Source organism: Podarcis filfolensis (genome assembly GCF_964270895.1).
Source record: "Podarcis filfolensis genome assembly, chromosome: 9".
NCBI lineage: Eukaryota > Metazoa > Chordata > Lepidosauria > Squamata > Lacertidae > Podarcis > Podarcis filfolensis.
Window position 1 is genome coordinate 22,506,470 of NC_139610.1, and position 27,985 is coordinate 22,534,454.

The 27,985-nt window shown below is 40.3% G+C and overlaps 1 protein-coding gene across 2 annotated transcripts in view; it reads right to left on the reverse strand.

Moving 5' to 3' along the window:
- Window positions 1-27,650, reverse strand: part of TUSC3 (tumor suppressor candidate 3) — a 128,049-nt gene extending 100,399 nt beyond the window's left edge. The window contains exon 1 of one of the 2 annotated variants that reach the window (XR_014551989.1): window positions 27,457-27,649. Coding sequence is in view for 1 of the 2 variants with exons in the window: in XM_083630678.1 (XP_083486804.1) it covers window positions 27,457-27,573 (117 nt within the window). In the remaining variant the exon portion in view is untranslated. Of the gene's footprint in view, window positions 1-27,456 lie in introns of both variants that reach the window. The other variant, XM_083630678.1, reaches the window with a different exon arrangement.
- Window positions 27,651-27,985: the final 335 nt, after the last annotated feature.

Consider the following 27,985-nt stretch of genomic DNA (forward strand, 5'->3'; position numbering starts at 1 on the left):
TATTCAGCGTTGGTCAGAACAAAGAAAACATGACTGCCTGCTTCAATGTGTCAGGCACAGAGAGAGAAACAAAAGCATAGACACAACAGAAACATCCTGTGAACAGGAAATACGCAGGCTGTGACACAAACATCCTGCTCCCTTTTAAGGTGGAACGGAAATATCCTAACAGATGGTTCATTGGTTTCATTTAATTTTATTGTACTGGTGGTTTGTTTCAAAATGTACCATGATACCTCAGTTTTTGAACGTAATCCGTTCCAGAAGACCATTCAAGTTCTGAAACGTTCGAAAACCAAAAACTCAACAGCCAACAGGTAGGCCTCAGGATCTTGCACTCAGCGGAAGCCCCATGGCATGTTTGACTTCCAAGGCGTATTCGAAAACCGAACCATTTACTTCTGGGTTTATGGTTTTTGTAAACTCAAATGTTTCTCAATGGAGATGTTCGAAAACCGGGGTACAGTACCACTGTATTTGTAATTTTAATTATTTTCATATACTGTCCTGAAAGCCATTCTAAATAAAGGGCAATTTTTAAATTTCAAAAATATTTTCTACAAGATATAGAAAATTATTATATAATGGCCACCAACCTGGATGGTTGCAAAAGGAATTTAGACAAAGTCATGGAGGATGATGCTATCAGTGGCTATGAGTCATGAAGGCTTGTGGTACTATGTAACAGAGACAGTGTGCCTTTGAATACCAGTTTCTGGGAATTACAAGAGGTGTGAGAACTGGTGAGCTCATGACCTTCTTCGCTTCCCAGAGGTGTCTGGCTAGCCACTGTAAGAACTACAAGGGCCTTTGATCTGATCCAGCACAACTTTTATTATTTTCTTAAAATAAAAAAAATCTCCTCCTAGAAGTACAGTGGAACCTCTATTCACAACTACAATCCATTCTGGAGGCCCGTCCTTATGGAGAAAAAGGTCGCTGATAGAAGCGGCGTTGTGCGCAGGTGCATTCAGTGGCAGCCTGTTTCTGCACAGGTGCATTTGGCAGCAGCCCGCTTCTGCGCATGTGCGGACAGCGGCAGATGCTTCTGTGCATGTGCAAATGGCTGCAGATGCTTCTGCGCATGCGCAAATCATGGCAAACCCGGTGTTTACTTCCGGGTTTGCCACGGTCGCAACTTGGAACGGGCCTAAGTAGAGCGGGACGTAAGTAGAGGTTCTACAGTACAGTGGTACCTCCGGTTACGAATGGGATCCGTTCTGAAGGCCCGGCCGTATCCCAAAATCTTCATAACCGGAGGTACCCTTCTGAGCATGCGTGTGCGGTGAAACCCAGAAGTATACACTTCCGGGTTTGCTGTGTTCGCAACCTGAAAGTTACGTTACCCAAAGGTAATGTAACCCAAGGGTCCACTGTATAAAGATAGCCAAAAGTGCTCCCCTAACTTTCTTGTCCACTAACAAAATATCAAGGGAGTGAACAGCTTTAACAGCTTGACCAGTTCCACTGCCAAGCCATGAGACCCTTCTTTAAAAAAATCAAAATCAAAAATCATTTTATCCATGAGATATGCTCCATGCTCCTAAGTAAAAACAAGACAGATAAATAGTACTTTCCCAGTAAGGTTCAAGTTTGTCAATGTTTTCTTATGAACGTGATAAGAGGGGTTCCAGATCTTCTCACAAACAGAGTGAGTGAGTTGTGGGCAATGGATATTCCCTGCAGTTATACAGGACTCGTTCAATGATGAGTCTCCGATTCTAAGAAAGGAAGGCTGGGCTGGCTGTTTTGGTAATGAGAAGCCAATGTGCCAACAATACTGAGGACTGATGTACACACCAAGCAAGACCTTCCTAAATGCAGCAAATAAGGTTAATGCCCTTGAGCTTCTAAAAATTACATGCGGGCACCAGAAGTTGCTAGTATTCTGAAACATTCTGAAAGGAGCTGTCCTCAAATGCACCACGTTGAACAACACATTTCAGTTTGCTCAATCCCAATTAAATGCACCACCAGGTACACTCATGCACAGTGGACTAAGCAGGTATCCTGGACTAGCCCCAAGGATAAATCAAGTGGCAGTTTAAGTGAACATCTGAGAGCCTTTTTGGGGGTACCAAGGCTAGGACAGGAAGATAACAGAATGATGATAGCTCAGGCTATGGAGCATGAGACTCTGAATCTCTGGGTTATTTTTTCGAGTCCCACGTTGGGCAAAAAATTCCTGCATTGCAGGGAATTGGACCAGATGACTTGCGTGGTCCCCTCCAACTTTACAATTCTATGATTCTATGCTTCTAATTCTGCCAGGCTGTTTTCCCTTTTGACTAGTTTTTGCAGCGACCTCTACTTCCAAACTCAAGGTAAAAGGTTAGGCAGCTCAAGACAGTGGCTAGTGGGATCCAAAAGCTTTAAATGAAGCCCTGAGTCTATTAAACTAACAGAGATGAGAAAGCATTAGAGAACCTCCTAACTTTTCTCTGCATTTGGAAGAATTGCTGACAAGTGTTTTGGTTTTTGCATATATATTTTCCATAATACCACAGAGACTGTGTTGCAACAATTACAAAGAATGATTCAGCTCTCATTCCAACCATTTTTTTTAAGCCAAGCTTTAGGGCAAGAATGATGCATTTTAAAAATCGCATCTGCCCTCTACATTTTTATTAGTATAATTTCTTTGTAAATTAAGTAGTAAGTTTTAGTTTTCAACAGCTTGTTACCACTGAAAAGGAAGATGCTCTGATATGGTTATGTTTATTGTATAATACATTAGACTTTAAAGAAACAACTGCCAATGTTAGCTTTCAGACACTGGATCTACCATTACCACTAATCAGCAGGACAGATTTAGCATTATTTTTATGTTGTGGAAAGGGGAAAGGGAAAGGACTACAATCTGTGTGGAAATAAAAATAGATTCCCTAGAAAACTGTTCTACGTGGAGCATATGGACTGCAGATGCACCTATAGCAAACCCCATCTTTTAACCACTCAATCTGGCTTTCATAAAAGTTGAGGGTCTCCATTTTAAACGAATACGGTTTTTGCTTGTGGACCCTGATCTTCACTGGTGAACCATTTATTCATTCAAAAAAACCCTATTTTTAGAAAGAATTACACTCAAAATAAACACAATTCTATGTATTGAATTATCTGTCTTGCGCAAGGCAAACACCCACAATAGAATTTTACACTGACGTGGCATTTTCTCCCTGCATGGCTTTTTGATAACAAAATGCAATACATTTTAAATGCAGGGCCCCAACCAAGGAGGAGCTGAACAATTTGCTCTCCAGACATTTTTTATTTTTTTATGAGTGTTCAACTTTTAAGAGACAGATTGGATTTTAAAACAGGCTCCGCAGTTTGAACCACCATACAAGTCTGTCTCCCCTATCCTACATAGGCTTCTCTGCACACTGGACAATTTGAGAACAAACTAAACTGGCTGTTAATGCAACGGTACGATTCACTGTACAGAAATAAACATAAAATACACTTAAGAACATTAAAAAGGTGGAAGAGAAGAACATTACAGCGAGAACAACACGTTATGAAAAGTGATAGTTGCCACGTACTTGGCAAATTGACTCTGATGTATCTGGGCAAAGAGAAAAGGAAAGAGAAACAGATACAATGAGCCGGGAGAAGTGGAGACGGAATATACCTGTTACATGAATATTTTACAAGTCAGTGCACAAATCTAATTCATTTGAACCGGGGTTTGGTTAATTTACTTTGTTTGGCCTTCCTGCACTTTTTTTAAAGCTAGGATCTCTGTGGCCTTCCAATGCATTTTTAATTCGCCACGCCCAAGAGGCGTATTCAGGCTCTCTTGATGGAGAAATATTAAGGGAGAAATAATATGTTTTAAGGAGATCCTGAGTATTCACTCTTCCTTTAAAAAGTGTTAGTGCCTTTTATGTACTGTACATTGAGCAACATCATAGGTAAGAGTTTTTCCAGCTACTCCACCCTTGGCTCTTGGAAGCCTTACAAGTGGCTGCAGGAGAGAGTCACTGAGCAACATCATGAGAGTCTGTTTCTGGGACTAAGGTGAAATTGTGAAGCTCCCTTGTTATTTTTGCTATTGGATGCTGCATGTTGTTTAAGTAATCTTATTTTACTTATCATCTTTAAATGTGGGGTTTTTTTGTATGTTATGTTTGCTATAATATTGCTATGTTATTACAACATTGTTACTATGTCATTGTTTTGCTGTATTATGAAATTGTTTTTGCAGTGTTTGTTTGAAATGTCTTCCTGTTTTCTTTGCTGAAAGCTGCTTTGAGCAGTATTATTTTTTGTGGGAATGTGGCATATAAATAAAATGAATGAATGAAATGTAATTGGAGAGATGGGCACTTCTAAACAGCCTAAAACAAGAATATATTAAGAATCACCTCCACCAATACGAGTCTGGCCAGACCTTGAGAAACTGTACTCAAACCTTGCTCTGCGTTTTCCTACAACAGCAGATGGGCACTAGCACAACAGATGGGCATGAGGAACAGAGCTTTCTCTGTGATAGGGTCAAGGCAACAGAAGGCCCTGCTAAAGAAGCCCACTAGACTCATCACTGCTCACTTTTCGAGGAGCCGTTAAGACATAGCTTCCCCTTCCCAATGGGTGATTTCCTGGTACTGCTTTTTAAATTGTTTCTCCATGATGACTGCATTCCCCCTTTTACTGCAGTCTCGATGATTATGGGTTTTGTTTGGCTTCTTAAAAACAACAACATTGCTGCATTGTTGCAATGTTCTTTAGTTTTGTTTTTCATTGTTAGTGGCCTTAGGTAGTTAAACTATAGAATTTGCTACCAAAGAATGTGGAGATGGTCCCCAACTTACATGGTTCTAAAAGGGCATCAGCCAAATACGTGGAAAAGAAGGCTATCACTAGCTACAAATTGGGAAACAACAGCAGGAAAGGAATAGTACTGTCATGTCTTGGCTTGTGCATTTCTGGTTGGCCCCTATGCTGGAGTAGATGGGCATGGTCTGATAAATAAGGGCTTTTCTTACGTACTTTGTATAGAAAGAGTAAATACTTTCCAATTATAAGTAAATCCTACCTATAGCCCAATTGGTACAGTTCAAGAAAATCATTTGCCTTGAACTAATGAAGTGTGTCTGTTCCCAAGCTAGAAATTTATCCTGACCACCACAAAAATAAACCCAGGCATGCCAAAGTTCTCATATGAGCTCCATATATTTGAGCATGTTGATATTTCTACTTTAAATAGGCACTTCGGCATTGTCAAACTGCTTCCACCCATGCTAAACAGTTCCTTCAACCACACAACTAGATAGATAGAAGGTACATGGGGTTTTACTGGGTCACAGGAGATCTGCAAGAGGTTCATGAGCCACCATTTTGCACCTGCCTACATTGGTGGGCAAGAGGAGGAAAAAAGATATAGATCCTGCATGCGTAACTCTGCCCAACCTCTACCTAATACCTGAGAGGTCTAAATACAAATTTTCAAAAGCAGGTTTGAAAAATAGGATCCAACACCCTAGGTTGCTTTTTCTACCTGTCCTTGTTCCTGTCATATATATTTATAGCTAGATGTGCAAATATATACTATATCCTTATGTTACATTTCCCCATTAGGAAGCAAGATCATCAAGCCATCAAGGCGACCACTCCAGGTTTTAAAAGCTATCATAGGCCTCAGGCATAATGTTGAAGATGTAGCAGAAGGAATCAGGCAAGGTAATACAGGGATCGGAGAAGCTGCACATTTGCATTTAGCTGCTCATCCCAGAAGAACAAGCAAATGTTATATGGAACAATAAAATAAATAAGTCTATTTTCCACCAGACTCAAGGAACAAAGTTACTACAAAAGTATTTTAATAAATGAAGTCTATGGAACTATTTGTTAAAATGGTGGGTTGGTCTACATTCCTATTACACCTTAGAACTCACATTTCAGTTGTAAACCATCCTTTTGTCAGCACCCTGCAATTTCAGAATTTACATATAAGTTACAAAATACAACAACACACTACAGAATGAGGTTTAGCACCACATAGTTTAAGAAAAATCATGTTTCTCAAGATAATATTGCATAGAGAAAGGGCCCTTTAATTTTGGGGGGAAGCGGGGAGGAACGTGTTCATGTAGCAACAGTACAGAACTTTAATTGCTTTAAAAAACAAATTGCTGTTTCAGCTAACAAACTTATAATTTACTCTCCAATAGCAAAGTAAGCATGAGTTCTGCATGAAAGCACATTGCATTAACTGTTCATTTTAAGCAAACAATTTCCCCTCCTCTGTGTAGGTTTGATTTGACAGAAAGGCAAAACCTAAATATAAGCCGAGAACCTGCCATCTTAAAAAGCACAAGCTCATAGGTTTTTCGTTTTCCAATGCAGTCTCCAGAATCCTGAGGGATCCATTCAATAGCAAGCAGCTTTCATGCAGTGCATCTAAAAGTTCAAAAGTGCTTCGTACACCTACTCTGAAAAATCTTATCCACAGTGATGTAAGGTAGGTTGGAATCATTATCTTTATGCTGGTAACAAGAGAGATTTGAAATAGAGGTCTCTTCACAATGGCCCAGATTGCACATAACCTTTAAACCACAGTTTAGCTCTACACTAATGAGGTTGAATGAACCTGAGCAAAGCATCAGACGTGGTGCTTCCCTTTCTTCTTCTCCATGGGTGGGAGGAAGACTTTGCCAAAGCTTAGTTTCATTTCAGGTTAGCTTTATGTTGAAACAAGGGAATCTTTCTTTTCTTTTTGAAACTGACTAGATCTTATTTTAAACCAGAACCCCTAATTCAAATGTGACACTAAGCATAGAATCATTAAAAGAAATTGAACCTATGGCCCAGTCATCGTCTTGGCCATGCAGGAGGAAAGGAAAAAGTACACAAGCCCAATACTTTGCCCTGGTTATTTCAGGTTCATCCACACAATGTTAAAGCACTGGAAATGCCCTTCGGACGGCAGAGTCTTTGCTCAAAACTTTTTCTGTTTTCATTCTCCCCACCCCATAGCTCTAATTAGATTTTTCCCAGGCACACTCATTCAGATTATATACAATCATATTTTGGGCTGTTTACTAATTAAATTTGTAGCTATTCAATCATGTGCCTTTTACTGGATTAATTGAATTTTTTTTAAAAAAACACTGAGTATTGCTATAACCTCAATGGTAGTGCCTTTGAGATTAAGTGAAATATAAATGCAATGCAATGAACAAAAGCTACCACTCATTAGAAGGAAATGCCATGTTTAATATTCACTTCTTTTGATCCCTGTTACAGCAACATGCTAAAACAAAAGTAACCTCAAATACAGTCTCGCCAATTCTGCCCTCACTAATAAAATTGTCCCCCCGATTAATCATCTAAATCTTTAGATGATTAATCTACCAATTAAAGATCCAGTCCTAATTGCATCCTAAATTTCTTTACAAACAGTCTAGGCTATCTTCGTCACATTACTTCTTCTTTCTTCCAATTAGTGTTTAGAAGTTGCTGGGCAGCATCCAAATTATTAGTCCAGGTCATAAAGCTTTAAGTAATATTTAGAAGCAGCTCTTGGGGAATATTAAAGATCTACAAGCATTATGAACAGGCAGTTTGACTATTCTTTGTTATGCCACCATCAAAAACCCTTTCGTTAACAGAAACACACACACAGCAACCAATATAGAAACTATATTGACAGAAACCAAGACTCAGTGCCAATGCCGGAAGATACCCTGACATTACCCCGTTTTGGACATTAAACAAAGATGGACATCACCATCATGTTCTGGGAATATATTAATGGATATTTGGAAACACAGTGCATTTTTACAGCCAATCATAAGGAATCAATGCATTTCAATGATCATTCTGTGTCATTCTTTTTAGTAAGTTTTTGGCAACAATTTTAGACTAGATAGATCATTCTTCCAATGAAGCAGGGTAATTTTAATGTTCCTATCCAAGTGTACTGTAAGTTTGTTTTTTTTCTAAAAGAAGTTTGTTCTCATTAGTTACAATGGTATCCACAAAATATCTAAAAGGAAACTTTGTTTAGTGCACATGCACCACATATTCTGAGGTCTTCTGTCAAATTTTATTCACAGACCTACTGAAATTAATGAATATGACTAATTCAATGGGTCTGAGGAAAACTTAGTTGAATACTACCCCATCTTTCCAACACCACTGGATGCTTTTCAGGGAAATTTCAAACGTTAGTTCAGGAGTTCTGTAAGGGCAGTTGCCAAGAGCAAAATATCATCACATGTGTGCCCTTTGGAATTATGGTCCAGTTTTACAATTTAGAGTTGCTTGGAACCAGATTAGTCCATGGAAAAAAAGATCAGCAACCCAGCAAAGCAACTCATCTAAAGGAAAGGGATGGAAGGTGATGTTCACCACTTCCCCCTATAGCAAGGATGAGGAACCTGTGGCCCTCCACAATCCCTGGCCATTGGCTGAGGATGATAGGAGTCAGAGTCTAATGACATATGGAGTGGCATAGGCTTCTACAGCCTCCTCCCATTCAACCACCCAAAGCAGATTTTCAAGGGTGCATGGGGAATCAGGCTAAATTGCCTCATCCCCTTCTGCGCGCTTTCCACAAGTGCAACTCCACTCATGAGTTCTCTGGATCCACAATGCACATTTGCCCCATCACCCCTTCTCATATTTAATTTCAGTTTTCCATTGCTGGCCAATACAAATCTTTGTACATTTGCCTTACATACAAGGTTTGGGTCCCACCCACCACCCTCTTAAAATCTGTCTTTACCCATACAATTAATGCTGATGTGGAACACAGAGGCGGAGAGCTGGGTAGATCTCTGGGGGATTGGGAAAGGTATCTCAAGCTCATCTTCCTCCCATAAACAATTAGCCAGAATGCTGTGGTGAAAGAGTGGAAATGCCAAAATAAATAAAATCAGCATACCTTATTTTTTTTAAAAAAATAAATATATTAGAAGAAATCAACCATGAGGAAATTATCACCTTTTAAAGAAGGAATCAACTTTGGAACATAATACAATGAAGCATTCATCAGGCTGCACCAGCAACTCAGTCTATTTATAGAGACGGAATACATGAGCTGATAGAAACATCCCATTACCATCTGTTTCCAGAATAGCTGAGCCCTTTTATTGCTACATGCTAATAAGCCCAATAAAGCCACTTCTAGGTCAAAAAAATTGTTATTTCAAGAAATGGGTTCAAATCCATGTAGCTTTCCAATTCCATATTTAATAGCAACCTTACTCTGCTAATGAAAACATCTGCAATGCTCACATCTGTCAGCTATGTCAATGCATAAAGGTATTTGTCACTGCAGTCGTGCAGCAATTGGTATATGTAGGATAGATGCTGTCAGCAGGTTAGGGCCAGATATAGATCAGGAGAAGAGGTTTCTTACATAAACCCAGCTCTTTCTTCCCACTCTACCATCTTGCCATTGCTGTGAGCTTCCTGAGGATTTATCAGCATTCTGATGGCTTCAGAAATAGTCGTGCTAGTGCACATGTGCTCTCTCCATTCCCCCATATTTAGGAAATCTGATGGACTCATCAGAGAAAGGACACATTACTCCAGGAACCCTACTGCTATTTTGCAAATGGCACCCTGCCACCATGTTGCTCATCCTTCCCTTTTGCTGGTTGCTGGTAAATTCACCATCTCCACAGTGGGTTGTATTCAATAATGTCTTTGCCTCTGTGGAAAGGGCTTTTCCTTGAGCAAAGTGGAGCCCCCATTTTTTATTTTGCTGATTCCTCTCTACCCACTTCAGCCTTCCTTTAAACTTACTTTAGAAGGTTAGGGTACCTTCCAGAACAGAATGAGAAACAGTCTGGGAGCAAACTGTCTGAAAGACTTCCTGAATTTATATGTACCTGCCCAAACTTCAAGATCAGCACTGGAGGTCCTGCCCTCTGATCCACACAGTGAGTGCTATTAGGTTAGTGAGTCCAGGGGACTTGGCCTTCTCTGTGACAGCCCCACAATCAATGGAACAAGCTCCTCAGAGAGGCACATCTGCCATCACTTCTGTGGCCTTTAGACAATCCCTAAAACTTTTTTATTATTATTCCCATCCGCTTTTTGGTGATTTGATGGCACCAAGTTTTATCATGGTATTATCTACTACTATTATTTCAATACTACTTAATGTTGATGTGGGTTTAATTTAGCTTGTGATTAGAGATGGGAGAGAAATTAGATTTACATCCTATTTAAAGGTGAGTTTAGCTAACTTGGGCTTCCTGAAGCAATATGAAACCTGAAACATAGCCATTCTTCCAAAATTCACTCAGAATTTTTCAACACAGTTCTCCAGCCAAGGAATGTATATAGAAATGCATATACTAACACTGGGTGTTCCTAAAATGCATATATTAGTGAAAATAACATACAATGATGCATTAGGGAGAAATGTTTTGCAAAAAAAATGTGTATATTAGGCAACATTGGGGGGCGGAGTGTATAGTGGAAAAATCCAAACTAAAATGCTGATGACTTTAAAAATAATAATAATCACAAGCTGATGTACAAAAGTGAAGAACTAAACTTAGGACTGGAAAACTGAAAAGAACCAAAACTGACAGATTCACCCATCCCTACATGTGATATTATATTGCTGGTTCACATACTGCTTTGTAAGCTGCCTTCAGAGGCTTATGAGGGGCATTCATTAAAGATTTCTCCTGACATACTTCCCGTGGACTGAGACAAACGAAACTGGGCACAGTTATTAGTCCTTCTCTACATAGCTACCAGCAAGAGTCAAACACTTCTCCCATTGCTTGATGCAGCTGTGGAGACCTCGGCTGTAGAACTCGGCAGGTTGCGTCAGAAGCCACAACTTGACCTCAGAAATCAGCATTTCATCGTGTGGAAAAAGCTTGCCCTTCAAAAATAACCTAATGGTTGGGAAGAGGTGGAAGTCCGATGATGCGAGGTCAGGAGAATAAGGGGGTTGAGGAAGGATTTCATAGCCACAGGACCATGCTTCCATCTGAGCAACAGACAAGTTGTGAATCGGGGCATTATCCTGCAGGAGGCAGACCTTTGGTCAGCATATCATGCCTCTCGATTTTGATGGCCTTCCGCAATTTCTGCAGCAGTGAAGCATAGTATGCCCTGGTAATTGTGGTACCCTTTGCCAGGAAATCCTCATCACTACTTTGCACTGGTCCCAAAAGACCATAAGCATGACCTTGCCCGCTGACAGTTGGACACATATCTACTTTGGAGGTGGTGAGGCAGACTACTTCTATTGTTTGGGATTCAGTCTCTGGGTCATAATGATGGACCCATTTTTCATCCTGAGTAATTAGGCTGGTGAAGAAGCCATCATGGATTTTGTGACACATGGCCAAAAGAGCCTGTGAGCATGTCACTCGTTCCTGCTTCTGGAAAGGCATCAGCAGCCAGGGAACCCACCGTGCGGACACCGTTCCCATGTGCAAATGGTCATGGATTATTTTTTCTACAGAGCCCACACTGATCTTGACATCTGCAGCTAGTTGGTGAACAGTTATGTGGTGATTCTCAAAATGGCAGCCTCCACTTGCTGAATGGTGTCTTTATCAATGGAGGACTGTGGTGACCCAGGAATGGGAGCCATTCCACCAAAGTCCAACCACACTTGAACTGACAATGCCAGTGCTTGACTACATCAGATGATGGGCCATCCTTCCCATAAGTCCCTTTCATCTCATTGAATGTCTCCCGTGGTGTGCGCCCTTTCATGTACAAGAACCTGATGACCGCTCTGCATTCAACTGGTTCCATTATCAGACATTACTCCACGTTTGCACCCGCAACAGAGAAACTGATAGGAGTTCAGAGCTACAAATTACTAAGTTACCTATGGAGAGATGTATCATTATACATGCGCATCCTCCTACGATAACTGAAAGTGGGTCTGGGGAAATCTTTAATGAACGCCCCTTGTAACACTCTAAAATGACGTTAAAAAAACACCTAACTAACTAACTAACTAAGAAGTGCATGGAAACCTAACTAACTTAATAACTAACTAAGAAGGGAATGGAAGTCCACCATAGGTAGAGATAAGAATAAATGAAAATCAGATGTTCTGTGCAGAAGTGCTTTTGTTTAAACAATTGGCTCAGCCCAATATATCCTGTTGTATGAATGATTCAATGAGTCTGGAGCCTGAGCTGTGATTTTCATACACCTTTATAAGCAGCAGGCAAAACAGTGTTTTGGCTACCCATTGTTAATATTTGTTCTCATGGGCCTCTAGCATAGGTGGGAGAGGAAGATACACTGCAATTACATTAAACAGCATGTGGTCACATTTTTCTCTCAGACACTTAATTTAAGTCTCCTCTCCTCCCCTAAAATAATCCTAGCCAACTCTTGGAAATGAAAATTGGATGGCTCGTTGAAATGAATTTTGAATAATACACTACAATAGAGGGGAGGAAGCCTCGGGGTGCCAAACCTAGCATATTATAACGTTCCACAAGATGAACGTACTAACAAAACCTGTTAAAGCTTAAACAATTTATTCAGAATACTCTCTGCCACTCAAAGCTGAACAATGCTACACAGTTGTGGAGGGTCGATCTGTGAATACTTCAAGCCACAAATGAAAGCATCCATGAGACATGAACATATAAAGAGTTAGGCAATATTAAGGTTCTGATTGGCCAATGACTCCAACGGTTTGGCAATCACAAAGTGGGGGGGGGGGTCATTGCTCAATGTCAATCCCAGATATTTGATGCAAGCATGGGGGAAAGTCTTAGAAAAATGTTCACATAACTTTAGCCAGAAGAACCACTTCTAGGATTTTGCGGTGGCAGGGAAGTAGAGAGCCAAAGGAACTCCTATCTTTCCAGATAGCTGGAAAAGATGAGCAGTGAAGCAAGTAAACCAACTGGATGCTCATAAGTAAAGATGGACTATTAAAATATTGGGAATTCCAGTCATTTGGCCGTATAGTTAGAGAAACTGATAAGCTGCCCAGCCCCAGGTTTTTATATCAAGCAATGATGTAGCAAGTGCCACTGCAAACTTTAAGAGAGATTGGAAAGGCTGTAGCTCAGGGGTACAGGCATTGCTATCTGTGGGAGTCCAGAACTACAAAAAGACTTACGAGGAGAAAAAGAAAATGGCAGAAGGAAAAACGGAATATCTGAGTTGCACGCAAAAAGGCATTTTGTTTTGCAGGGAACAGGAAAGAGATGCTTATAGGACAATGAAGAAGAGGGCAATGACCAAGCCCCAAAGGGAAAGGGTAGAGCAAGGTAAAGAGCCAATAAAACTACTGGGACCCAAGGAAGTCTGTGACTTCCCAAAGATATTTAATTGTCCAATGAGCTGCTCAAACAGGAAGTCCTCAGTTCAAGTCTGTCCGCAGCTGAAAACTTGAATGCAACTAGCATTCAGAGAAAGAGAGAAAAACCAGCTCCTACGCCACTCCATTTTGTGTGCCTGCTATGGAAGGCACAAGGGCTATGTCAGCTTTTGAAATAATATTCTGGGGCTTGAAGCTGGCGAATCGTGGATAAATCCAAACATCAAAATTTCATTTATTCTTGCCGTGGAACTGCCATGGCCCCTAAGCCAAGCTGAAAATTGATATTTCCTTGGGTAACTACATACTTGCAGGATAGATAGATTTTCTTTTGTATTCTGCTATAACCCTGTATAACAAAATCCACAGTATCTGGTTGCTGTGTTAGCAAAGGTCAGAAATGTCTCATTCAGAAATGGCTGCCAATGCAAATACAATCTTATTTTGATTCATAGGTCTGAGGACCAAACTCTAGCACTATGGGGTGAGATCTAGCTAAAATTAAGCCCTAGGCATTAATAACGTTTGGGATTATGCTAAAATCCTCTTTCTTCACAAAAATTGTAATGAATCTGGGAGAAAGCTGACAAGAGCATCGGCTTCAGGCTGCGCATCCTTTATGCAGCAATGGTGGGGAACCTGTGGCCCTGCAGAAGTTGGTGGACTACAACTCCCATAATCCTTGACCACTGACCATGCAGGCTGGGGCCAATGTGTTTTGAAGTCCAGCAACATCTGGGTGGCTGCTGGTTCCCCACCCACCACTGCTGTCCTTCTAATACATCTCTTAGGGATTATGGTTTGGATCCATTGTTCCCAGCATGGGGCACACGCCCCACAAAGGGGCAATTTGATTTTTAAGGGGGGCAAATCGAGAACGAGTTAGACCAAATTAATGGCCTTTTAGAGTTCCTCCACATGAATAGGAGTTCACTTTTTGAATAATAAGAATTATATGTCGCGGGGGGGGGGCGGGTGTCAGGATTTTAGAGATGCTTAGGTGGGGCATGGCCAAAAAATGGTTGGGAACCACTGGCTTAGATATTTTAGATAAAACTTGGCAAAGATCATAGAAAAAAAGACAGTAGTTTAAAAATGCTAAATAGTGATTTTTTTAAAATTCAGTGTGCATGCACACACATACAACATTTATAGACAGATGCAATGCACAGGTGCATGCTGAAGCCAAAAGCCTCAAACTATGAGAAGAAGGGTACTAAAAGCAGTACATGGTTACAAGGGGCATCTCAGCAACAGGTCAGAACTGTGTAAATTGATGAAATGTCATTATTCCTTTAAATAAATCAATACATGGTGTAATATGTCATGTGTTGTTGCTCATCTGAGGTTGCATTTACCTAATTTTAAGACCTACTAGGGAACGGATGGTTGTTGTTATTATGTCCTGAGGTCTGTATCTCAGGGTATATATGTATAAATATTATCTGTATATTTTAATGGTGTATCTATGCAAATTCTGCACAACATGCATAGAATACTTCTATTTCCTTTTTGGTTGAAATGACCAGGATTGTCACAACAACAAATAAACTTGATACTTGTCCTGTTATGTGAAACCACTGAAATAAAAGAGGATGTGTTTTCTTTTCCCCATGACTGTACTTGGGAGTCTCAAGACTATACCCTAATAACTTTCTGTCTACTCCAGTCCAGTTTGAAATATTAGCCGAACTTCCTGTCACTTTGGCTTTCTTCTTCTACCTTTATTTTTTTAAGAACTCAGGAGGTTCAGCTGGAAAGTACAAGCCCGCAAGTATAGGGCAATTAAGGGCTTTGTATTTTACTGATGCGACTCATTTTGACTGTGGCTCCTCCATTAGAGAGTCACCTCAGTCAGCACGGCAGAATTACCCATTTATTACCTCTTTTGCTGCCTGTAAAAAGAGTTGACACGTAGCAGAACTCTAATAGTATGAGGTAGTAAGACTTTATCCACTTCAAATGCCACCTTGAGGGCCATTTTAAGTGTGGCAGGCTCAAAAGGTAAAAAGCACAGCCTTCTTGCATCATCATATCCCCCCCCCATATATAAAATTTTGGTTCAAGTTTTATCTCAACTGTATAGATGGCTCAATGGTATTGTTTCATTATCCACATCAATCAAAGGCAGGGAAGGGATTCCTACCTGTGATACATGGGACATTACGTGAGGAGTCATTTGATTAATCGTAGTTAAAGATCTAGTACAGTGGTACCTCAGGTTAAGTACTTAATTCGTTCTGGAGGTCCGTACTTAACCTGAAACTGTTCTTAACCTGAAGCATCACTTTAGCTAATGGGGCCTCCTGCTGCTGCTGCTGCGCCACCGGAGCACGATTTCTGTTCTCATCCTGAAGCAAAGTTCTTACCTGAAGCACTATTTCTGGGTTAGCGGAGTCTGTAACCTGAAGCGTATGTAACCCAAGGTACCACTGTATAGGTATTAAGCGGGCTTCAAAAATAAAGATGGTGTATTGGAGGAGGGAAGGGGAAAATAAATGTTCTGAAGGGAGCTGTTTAAGAACAATGTATAAGCTTTTGGTAATGTATGAGCTATAGATTAATTTTTTGGCTGTGACAGATGATGATGATAGATAGATAGATAGATAGATAGATAGATAGATAGATGATAGATATCTCCCCAACAGGTATACCAGAGTTTAATAATAAGACGGAAGCCAAATCACATCTCCCAAACTTACTTTAAAAAGAGAGTGAATTTCAACACTGATTACATGTTGGGGCAGTTCCTGGGAAGATAATTTGCAGCAGCATCTCTTAAACTGGAAAGAGCAGAGGCAGACTCAGTTCTCACATGCTAGTTTGGAGAGAGTGCCCTTTGCTCCTGGATAGTTCCTTGCTCAAAGAATCATATGCAACTGTGAACCATTTTCATTCCTTGTACAAGCATCCAAGGCACCTTCCCGGTCAATGTCTTAACTAAAAATATACCTTGTTAATTTGCTGAACCAACTGAAATCCATGAATAATTCACTTTCTCCCAGGACCACAATTCCTTCCTTTCCCTGGCACCTTGTGCTTCAGCCACTTGTCTTAGACATTAAAAGCATTTTTTTTCAGCCTCTTAGCCACTACACTGCCATAGCTCTGAGTTTCTTTAAACTATTTTCAGTGTTGTGTTTCAATGTTGCAACCCACCCTCGGACCTTAGGGAGAAGGGTGGATAACTAATAATTACTAAATAAAATAATAATAACCACAGTAGTGCTTTCCATCTTAATGCCCTCACACTCACACAGAAAGCTCCTCCTTTCCTCACACTCTGCTGTGGATCCACTAATTTTTTTTTTTAAATAAGATTAAAGTGCAATACCCACACATTTTCTCCTGACTGATGTATCCAACCAATTTTATAATAGGTTTTACGAGGAACACACACACCCCATTTTGCTATGACAGAATAGTCCAATTCACTTTACTCATCACAATCCAAAACCAGAGCAAACAGTCTCTATTTTCCACGTGGCTGCCCAGGCAGTGCTGCATAAGTACTTGCAGAACAGTTTGATAGGAAAGATCAATTAAGCTGCTGATCTGTCTTATAGAAGCTATGCTGCCAAACTAGAGACATCTGGGATGGGGACAAAGTTTCAGGCAATCTAATTACAGGAGTACTTTGGGGCTGCTATAAGCACCTTATTTTATTTATTGTAGATGACAACAACAAGAAGAAGCTGCATCACCAACCACTGAAAAACATTTGCCATTGCCACCCTGGTCTCCTCTGGCTAAAATGTGACAAGATATCATATTAAACAATTGTGTTCTACCAAGTCCCCACGCAAACACCCCTGTCATACAACCACACCCTGTTTGATTGGCATAGGAGCAATATACTTCAATCCCATTGCCTGGATTACCAGAGAATAGCCAAATCACTGAAACACTTCACAGGAAGTTGTATGCATGTTTAGAAATCCATGTATAATAATTCCTTCCCATAGGTATACAAGTTTGATGGATCTGGCTGACAACAAAGAACACGATGGGTGGTTGCTATCTTGCCACAAGTTTTCACAAACGATCTGTGTGGGCTTTCATGTGGGAAACCCAACCTCAAATTTTCACTTCACCTAGGGAGTTCAAATGTGCAAACACAATTTCTCAGCCTTACCGACTTCATGGAGTTATCTTGTTTCAAAGATAACTGCTGCTTGAGCTGCTTGGAGAAAGGGGAATATACACAAAAGGACTGTTCATTTGAAGCCCTCCATGCACGTATCCAACGCAAGGAGGAGGCAGAATATTGTGCTCCATCACTCCACCCAACATTCATGCATTCAGTGTGGCATTTAGAACAGGAGCCTATGCTGATTTACATGATACCTATTATCACTATTTCATTCCCTGACAATTACAAAAACCACAATTTATGAAGCACTTCGAACATTCAAAGTACTTCCCATATATTGCCTTAGGGTCCCTACAACAGCCCTGTAAGGAAGGTCAGACTGATGGTAGAGTGAGCAACTGCGGCTTGCCTGAAGCTACCTAATGAATCTGCGGATGAGATTTTACCTGGGGATAGCTTGGCTGACAGGTCACACATCTACTATACTAAACCTGCTAGAACCTGTTCTCCTTCATTAAAACGTTCATATTCCATCAACCATCTGCCGTGTCACCTCACTAAGCTCTTCCCTGTTCTTAAATCTATTTCCCCAGTGATCCATCAGCCAAATTGCCACCTCACTTTCTTCTCAGAGCTATCAGGAATACTTGCCAATGGTAGAAGAGGTGTTGCAGATGCTGCTGTTTGCCTCAAGAGGCATGAACAGAAGTGGAAGTGATGCATCAGCAGAGGCAGAAAAGCAAAAAAGGCAGAAAGGCTTCATTATGCCTGGACTTTAAAAAACAAGACAATGCAGTGTTTGGGCTCAAAACAGACTGATAAATGATAGACATGTTCAAAAAGAGGTGATCATGGAAGTCCAATAGGTGCCCAAAATGTTCCATGTAGGGTTGCCCAATAAGCTTGCCCATCCAAGGATGGCATAATTAAACTAAAAAAGAAATGTTTTCTAAGGGACAAAGCCTCCCACCTTCCAAGTTAGAAGCTACGTTCAAAAGGCCAGCTATATTTCAACTGTCAGCCATTATGAAGAGTGGGTGGAGGACAGGGAATCACTGCAGCTTACGCATTGTTTTAAGGGGAGAAATCTAAACCTTGAAGAATTCAGGGCTGACTTTAATCAATTGTGGTTCCTTTTCCAGAATTAAAATGTGCACAGTAACTCCATAGCCTTGCACATCCTATTTTACACTTTCCAGCTCCATTAGAACCTTAGCTTCATGACTGATTATCTTCAAGATTTATTTTTATATGTATATAAGGAAAAGAAGCACACACCAACACAGAGTTAAGCACGCTTACAGCCTGTAGATTTTCATCCATATTAAACATGCTCTGCATTGGATTGCAGCCAAACAACATTTTCAGAGGCAGCTATAAAAAAGTTACATTTAGATCTAGCATAAGAACAAAAAAGATGAAACTGATGTTGGAACAATGATAAAGTAATATATAATGACTTTATTCAAGTCTGAGGTATGGGAAACGTTCAATGTTTAAAAATTAATTGCTTCATAAAAGTCATTAGTAAAATGGTGGTGGTCAATGCAATATGAGGCAAGTTTGGAAGTTCCAAACTTGTAATTAATGTTACTCTGGTGGTTACACTTAGGAAAAGTCTGGTGATATGTATGTTTTATTGATTTTTAACCCAGAAAGGGTAAATTAAAAACCACAAAAATAGTAACTCTAACCAAAGATCAAGTTATGAATTCACCTGATTGCATTTGCCGCTCTAATCAAAGTGAAAATTCTTTATTGCACATCAGATTGCAAGTGTTTTTAAACTTGCTTACTAAATATAAGTCAAATATGTTACATCAGATCACACTGTAGATGCTAAATAAGCATCAGAAAATTTTCCACCTCAATATTGCCTATAAACCCCCTTATCAATTATTTGAATCTACATTATCATTTCAGAAGCTTTACTCTAGTATCAGGTACAGTAATTATGTCATAGCTCAAAGCTCAGAGAATGTGGTAGTGCTGGATAGGACTTTTTTATTGGGAACAATCGTATGGGCAATCCAAGCCAGCCAGGGATCACATGGAGAATACTGGAATGAGAGATAGCAAGAACTGGATACATGATGAAGTCAAAAAGCCAATTAAGATCAATGTTTGCTGACGCTGCCTTAACTCTCAACAGGTGAATACAGTGGTACCTCAGAAGTCGAACAGAATCCGTTCTGGAAGTCCGTTCAAGTTCCAAAACGTTCAGAAACCAAGGTGCGGCTTCTGATTGGCCACAGGAAACTTCTGCGGTCAATTGGAAGCCGTGTCGGACGCTTGGGTACCAAAGAATGTTCACAAACTGGAACACTCACTTCCGGGTTTGTGGAATTTGGGAGCCAAAACGTTTAACTTGCAAGGCGTTCAGGGATCCAAGGTACAACTATACTTTCATCTCCTCTCAGGGCAACTTCCTATAAAATTCCTGTAACAAATTCCTGTAACATGGACAGTACCTTTTCCCACAGATAAATGTTTCCATCAAAATGTATCTACCTTTCAGTTGAGCCCTAAATATCTTCAAAAGAAATAAAACAACACACATATAAAGGGAGGGCAAATTTTAAAAGTTTTTTAAGGCAGGAAACAAGAAGGAAATTAAAGAAATCTACAATATATTGGCAAATTTATTTAGTCATCTGAAGAAGTGCAAGCAGCAGCTTAAGTGTATTGCGGAAAAATATTAACTCCCGCTCATCATCACTCTTACATGTATAGTTCAACTAAAGGCTGTTTTTGTTTTTAAGTTCCATAATATGAACACACTTTCTGTTCACCCATCTCTATAGTAGGGTCAATAGTATGTTTGAAATATTATATGGCTTACTTCAGTGTTATCATTCTCTGCTCCTTCCCAATCCACCCCCTAGTTTAAAATATTTACTTTGCAGGGTTTTTTCAAAAGCTTTTGTACACCAGGAAACAGACTCTCCTAACCTTAGTTCATAAATATATTCTGAATTATTTCAAAATGGTATGTGTAAGAAGTCAGATAGTCTGTACAAAGGGCAATAGGGTGTGAAGTAGAGAGGCAAATTTCCTCCAGAGAACATTTGTCTCTGTGTTGCTTTTGTTTATTATGGTTTGTATTTTTGTGTTTTTATATTGCAAACCACCCTGGGATCCTCGGATGAAGGGTGGTATAGAATTTTTTTTAACAACAACAGAAATAGTTCCACATCTAAAATTAGGGATTCCTCTACCAGAAGAGAACAGACATCACTTATTTTGTTTTCCAGGGCTACTTTCACCAAGAATCTCTGCAAGCATCTTCTGAACTTTGTCCAAAAATGCAAAAGAGGACACCTTAACCTTTCTGCTCTTACTTTACATTCATTTGCTCTCCATTAGTACCACCCTGGCCAAGAGTCAAATCTAGCACAATTAAGACAAAATTGATCTAAAGGCTGATCCTGATATTTTTCTGCACATGCTGCATTTTCAGCTTGATTCTCTTTTCTAAAGGGAAGGAAGATCTGGAGGTAGCATCACAGGCCTTTTGCATTTTTCAAAGGAGTGTTTTGTCTCCAGAGTTTATACTTTCCACATGCAGACGGCCTAAAGCATGGCTAGGAAAGCAGATGAGGCAATTCATTGCACTGAATCAACTGCATTGCAGAAAATAAAGGTCTAGACCAGCCTTCATCCACCTGGTGCCCTCCAGATGTTTTGGACTACATCATCTCCTCTCATCCCCAGCCCCTGGCTATGTTAGCTGGGCCTGATGGGATATACAGTCCAAATACAGCAGTAGAGTTGAGAGAGAAAGGGCCTTAGAGGAGAAATTTGTGCTTCTATTTGGCAATGTTCAAGGTCGCATTCCTTGATACCGAGAGCACATTTTTTTCTGGATTAAAATTGGAGGCATTCTCTCCTCAGTGCTCAAAAAACACATATTACTTTCTCAGTCAGTTTCAAGAATAAAGGCCAGACATCCTTTTGCACCATACCCACCCTGTTTACCCAGTGCTTTCTAGGCAATGAAGAGTCTTCAGAGATTCTCTTCAGCTGTCAATTGAAAAGGTTACCATCAGGAAACCTCAGCGCTTCCTTACTTCTCTCCCTAATGTAACTAGGCCACCCTTCTTCAACAGCCCTAGAGTAATGGTTGCATAAAATATAACTGCTTAATTTTTCAAAACATGCTTTGGCTCTAATATGCCCCAACATGTCGTTTGAGCATCACTGATTTAAAGCACACTTTGTGCAATAGATCAAATGATTTACAGGAACACAATTTGTGCTTTTGAAGAAAATGTGTGAGATCCATGCCTGAAGGCATCCAGACTCCACAAATGTAGCCTCGTGCAAAATGCATTAAAACTTCATTTCTTGAACATACCCTTTCTTGCAATGTACACATTGTCTCTTTGGCTATAACCACTGTGCCCACCACGGAGTTGTCCTAGCTATTTCAACCGAACTACAATATGAATTAACAGGTTACCTTTCCAACCAGTCAGATATCACCACTACTTATTAAAAGAGCTGAATTAAAATGGAAATACAAGTTTCCAACATCCATGTCATCAATACATCTGTTCCACAAGGAACACTCATGAGAAAGTTCGTGAAACTGATGATCACAAACTTTTCCATGCCAATGCTATAAAAGTAGCCTCCTCAGTTATCATTTTCATCTTTCAAGCAATGCATTTTAATTCAAAGAAGCGAAAGTGAAAGGGTAGCACACCATTCCTCGTGAGAAAAAGAATCAAAACACATAGGGTTCATAAAAGACAAGTGTGGTAACGTTCTTTGTGAAAACATGCAAACTGTGTTATTGCAATTTGCAAACAAATTCTGTTCTCAATACTAAGACAGGTGAGATCAACACATTAAAAATAGAATCTGGCATATCAGACCGCCAAGGCCAGATGCAATTCGCCCCATGATCTCTAAGGAACTGAATAAAGAATTGGCTCAGCCACCAGAAAAACCAGGAAGGGTTCCAAAGCTTTTGAAGGCCAATTAAGTATCCATAGCTAATGAGTGAAGGGGGAGAGGATGATAGATTTTCAAGTACACGTCTAGGTCCAGTAAAATAGAAAGTTTTGATACAGTCTCTCTTTCCCTACCCACCCCATCCATGTAAGGAGTGAAGAAGTTCACATTAAACTTAAAGCGCTGGGGTGAGCTTTAGGAACAACAACAAAAATGATGACTAGCCACCTGGATTGCTGAAGAAAGCACAAAGCAAGCATCTCCTCCTCCAAAGAGGAGCACTCTGTATACAACCTGACATTTGCCTTCCCTTACACCCTCTGTCCCCAACTTTGTTCCTTCAAACTCAATCAGCTCAACTTATCTACATTTTGGTGGTACAGCAGCAAGATTTGACTGCTATCTCATTTTCCTTAGTCCATCAAACAATACACTAAAATAATACTGAGACTGTTTTTACCCGCTCCAGCACATTCATAGCACATGTCCTCCCTTTCCTGCAGGACTAAAGATCTACTTATGATGTTCATGTCCCATATATTTGTGTGTGTGTATGTGTGTGTGTGTGTGTGTGTTTTCTCTTACATCGTTTCTGTGCCTACACTGATCAATGTATGCCATTCAAAATTTATTATTCTTGCTAATTCTGCTTCCCTCTTTTCCTCTGCTTCTTCTATTCTCTATATTTTCTGTCATGCTTTTGTTCATGCTCCCTTTCTTTCCCATGCAATCCTCATCCCAGAATATCTATCTCTTTTTGTTAGTTTCTTCCTTTCCCACAAAGTTCTTCCCCATGTCAACATCTTCTTATCTAGCCTCTCCACAACTTTTACACAGCCTTTTAAAAACACAATCTTGCTCTCCCATTTCTCTTACTGAATTCTAGTCCTTTACCCTTTGCTTTTCACCTTTTTAACCTTTTGGGACTTAGAAGCAGGTCTTAATCTGAGTTGGGGTTTCCTAGTTAAACTATGGATATTACCTCCACATGGTGTAGTGATGGCCCACCACTTGGACAGCTTTAAAAGACGAATGGAAAAATTCATGGGGGATAAGCCTATCAATCATTACTAGCTACAGTGCAGGAAGTATGCCTCTGAAGAGCAGTTGCTGGGAATCACACATGGGGAGAGTACTGTTGCAGTCAAGTCCTGCTTGCGGGTTTCCCATAGAAATATGCCCTTTGGCCTGACCCAGCTAAGCTCTTCTTTATGTTCCTAAGAGCACAGCTCCAGAACCTCTTTCTATGGAAAGGCCTTGTAGCAGAAGAAAGAAAGAATGAAGGTATAGGCAAACCACAATTACTCAGTAGAGAGAAAAAGGCAACCACAAGCTACATGAAGCAGGAGGAAGGGCTCTGCTTTCCAAGTAATCATCTTGAACCATGGCTCTCTGAATTAAGTGCTGACTAAAAGGCAGCCTGATAAGAGCTAGGGATATCGGTCCCACCCCTCAGTCCAGTATATCTGAAGGAGCATCTCCACCCCCATCGTTCTACCCGGACACTGAGGTCCAGCGCCAAGGGCCTTCTGGCGGTTCCCTCACTGCAAGAAGTCAAGTTACAGGGAACCAGACAGAGGGCCTTCTCGGTGGTGGCGCCTTCCCTGTGGAACGCCCTCCCACCAGATGTCAAGGAGAACAACAACTACCAGACTTTTAGAAGACATCTGAAGGCAGCCCTGTTTAGGGAAGCTTTTAATGTTTGATGTATTACGGTATTTTAATATTTTGTTGGAAGCCGCCCAGAGTGGCTGGGGAAGCCCAGCCAGATGGGCAGGGTATAAATAATACATTATTATTATTATTATTATTATTATTATTATTATTATTAGGAGAAGCAGAAGCCATAATAAAACCAAACAAGGGCAGGATCCCTTTTTCCACTGATGCACTCAGGTCTCTATTTCTACTTTTCCTCCAATCTAATTCTAACAGCACAAACCTGTAGATATGCCTACACAGGAATAAGTCCCACCAAGCTCAATGGGGCTATTCCCAGGTTAAGCAGGTAAAGGCTTACAGACCACACTTTGGTAAAAGCAAATGGCACCCCACTAGGTTTATAGCAAAGATTCAAATTAAAATAATTCAACACTTTACTATTATGGCCATTTTTACTCAGAAATATCACCAATTTCAGGAGACTCACTTTCTACTGGTTAACTCTTAACTACTGAAGTCATGAAATACAGCACTTGGCTCATAAGAAAAACCCTGGATGAATCAGAAAGATACACACATCCTGTAATACATAAAGCAATGGAAAAATAATTTTAAAACTTCCTAAAGACCCTGATCCTAAATATGTCAGAGTTCCTTTATTTGCAGCAGTAGCCTGATGGGGAACAGACAGCTGCTAAAGCAATGGTGAGGGCTTGCAGGCTGTTGCAAAATTGTTTACAAGTTCATTTAGTATAAAAGCTAGCCACACATACTTTTTATTATTAGTACAAGCTGCAGATAAGCATCAGGGTTGCATATTGTCACATTTTTATTGTATAAGTGCTAAGATCAGCAGCTACAGTGTTTCTCACTATCTCAAACAAATTACAATAGTTTGTCTGGGTGTAAATCATGTGCCCAGCATATTGTGATCACAAAGGATAGGGTAGAAGACATTTACTGACTACGAGGCTCACAAAGTAGAACACTTAGATGAATTCTGCTTTAAAATCTCTTGATTTATAAACTTCATCTCACAATATTCATATATTATGAATAATCCCATAGTGTTGTTGTATACTAGCTATTCATATACTGATTAGAAGTTGTCCAGTCACAAAAGGCATTACTCACTGAATACATGCTACAAAGCCAGAAAGTTAAATGTTTTCAGAATAATTAATCCAGGTTCATAGATATAAAGTATTTCCCCACCCCTTCTATGCATGTTAAATGATAAAGCAAGGAGTCTAATCCCAATCAGTAGCCAATGGTAACTAAGAGACTTGAAGTATAAGTGTGGAAGGATGCAGACCTACTGTCTATTATGCAGTTGTCTGAAGACCTTATTGCCATGGCTACATTCAAAAACATAAGCATCAATCTTGTGTGGATACCTATTTGAAAATCTGAAGGCCTTATACTTACTTATATGTATAATTTAAGACCCATGTACTGATGGTCATGGTATTCATAGTTGATTCTGATTTGATTTAGTGTTATTATCTGTGTTATTACTATCATTTGTATATTATATTTTTATCTTTATTTTTTCTTCCCTTTAATTCACTTTTACCTTTTTTCTTGGTAAACATGCAAATAAAATAATAATAACATAATCAAGTAAGATAGAGAGACAGTTAATTCAAGCCAAGTGCAGCAGTGTTATTTTATCTCTGCAACACAGGAGGTTCCCCCGTTTTTCAGGGGATAATACCGGATGTCTGGCATTAAATGGAGAAGGGAATGGAGAAGGGAAAAAATAGCATGTATTGATGGCAAAAAGACTAGGGAAGGGTCCATATTACAGAAATCTCCAACAGCAGCATTGGATGTACTACTAATTTATGAAAACTTAAGAGGCAGAATTATTGCTATTTCAATATATAACATTCTGCACTATGCAGCAGTTAGGAGAGGGTGTATATATGGGACAAATGTAAGGACAATGACCAACTAATAGGAAATTGTACAAGTGATTAAGGTGGGCTTAAATGTCACAGGTGGTATCAAAACATAGTGAGGAGGAGAACAAGGGAGAAAGGAAGGAAAACAACAACAAAGCAGTAATTAATTCCTAAAATGTTGCTCCTGCCGTGTGAAAACCACACATTGTGATCAGGAATTCCTTTCCGCTTATTTCCAAATAGGTGCTTGTGTTTATGTCAGAAGAGACTTTCATCACATGCTCAGAGCCACTTTCTTTTTCTCCACTGTAACACCACATGTTCCCTCGATAAAACAAGCTGTGGGATATGAGATGTAGAACTGATTTTGCTTACACGATCTAACATTTTTGAGGGGTGGGTTGTTGTTTTTTGTAAATTCAAAAATATATTAAACAAAAGAAAACAGGTTCTGGGTTTAAACACTAGTTATGTCTCTTATCTTTTACAAATTTTGCATTGGTGGTTCAGTGGTAGAATTCTCACCTGCCACACAGCTTTTGATCAGCAGTGCTGAGCAAGGCAAACACTCAACCTTCTCCACATTCCTATTATTACTTTTATCAGTGCTTTTTTTCGGTGGGGGGACGCAGGAGAATGCATACCCCTAAACATTTTGTGAGTCTTTGTACTTTTCTCCATTAGCTGTGTTTATTTTCCCCGATTTGAACTATAAAATGGTGATTTTCTTGAGTCAAAATGAGAGGACCCCTAAACATCATCATCATCATTATCATTATTATTATTATTATTATTATTATTATTATTATTATTATTATTGAAAAAAGCACTGATTATTATTGTATACCGCCCCTCATCCAAAGATCACAGGGCGGCTTACAACACACAAAAACACACACACACAAACCCCACATAGCATAATAACGGACATTTCTAGGCATTTCTAGAAATCTTAAGGATCCATCTTTCCCACATCTTTCCCACATGTCCAACCCAGTGGCGTAGCGTGGGTTGTCAGCACCCGGGGCAAGGCAAGTAATTTGCACCCCCTAACCCGTGGATTTGCGCCCCCTAACCCTAACCCCCAGATGTTGCGCCCGGTGTGGCCGGCCCCCCCTGCACCCCCCACGCTACGCCACTGGTCCAACCTATGGTTGCCCCTCAGAGGGATGGATGACTGTGTGGGGGGAAGAGGCAGCGAGAAAGGGGGCGGGGGGTGAATGATTGCTATAAACGAAACCTAATAATGAAATCTTAAATGTGGGCATTCATATTGTATAAATAAAATTGTAAATAGAAGACAACAAATAAACAAACAAATAAATAGAAAAGGATATATATATATATATATATATATATATATATATATACCAACACAAAGGAGCTGCAGGGGGGAAGATGGAGAATATATTAAACTCATAAACAAAGGGAGCTGGAGGGGTTTGTGTGTTGAACCCTAGCTATCTCTCCCCCCCCCCCCGCTTGACACACACAGGGAGGCAGAAGGGTCGCGCGGGTGGGGCGCGTGGAAACGGGAGAGAAGAGAACGGCTCTACCTCCTTCTTCTTCTGGCCTCCCCCGAACTGGACACAAAGGAGGAAGAGGAGGAGGAGGGGGGGAAGGAGGCTGCTCCCCACAGGCAGGTGCGGCGCGAGGCGCCGTGACGGGGCCATGGCTTCCAACGGGCGCCGGCGCGTCAGTCTCCGCCACAAGCACCTGGGAAACGCCGTTATCCACGCCGTTCTCCTCCGCGCTGATTGGGCCCCGAGGAGCACCAATCCAGAAGCGAGCCTGCTACTGGGCAAAGCCTTCTGGGAAATGTAGTCCATTCCGTTCCATTCCGTTCCGTGGCGGTTTTTTCTCAAAGGGTGCGGAGCGCCGCGCAGGTGCGGCAGGAGAGGATGGCAGGTGTGGTGGGACCCGCTCAAAGAAGCGTTTAAACATTTCACTATACTATACTGTACTGTACTATACTATACTATACTATACTATACTATACTATACTATACTACACTATACTATACATACGTATGTATATATGTGTGTATGTGTGTGTTTCTCTCTGTGTGTATATATACGTATATA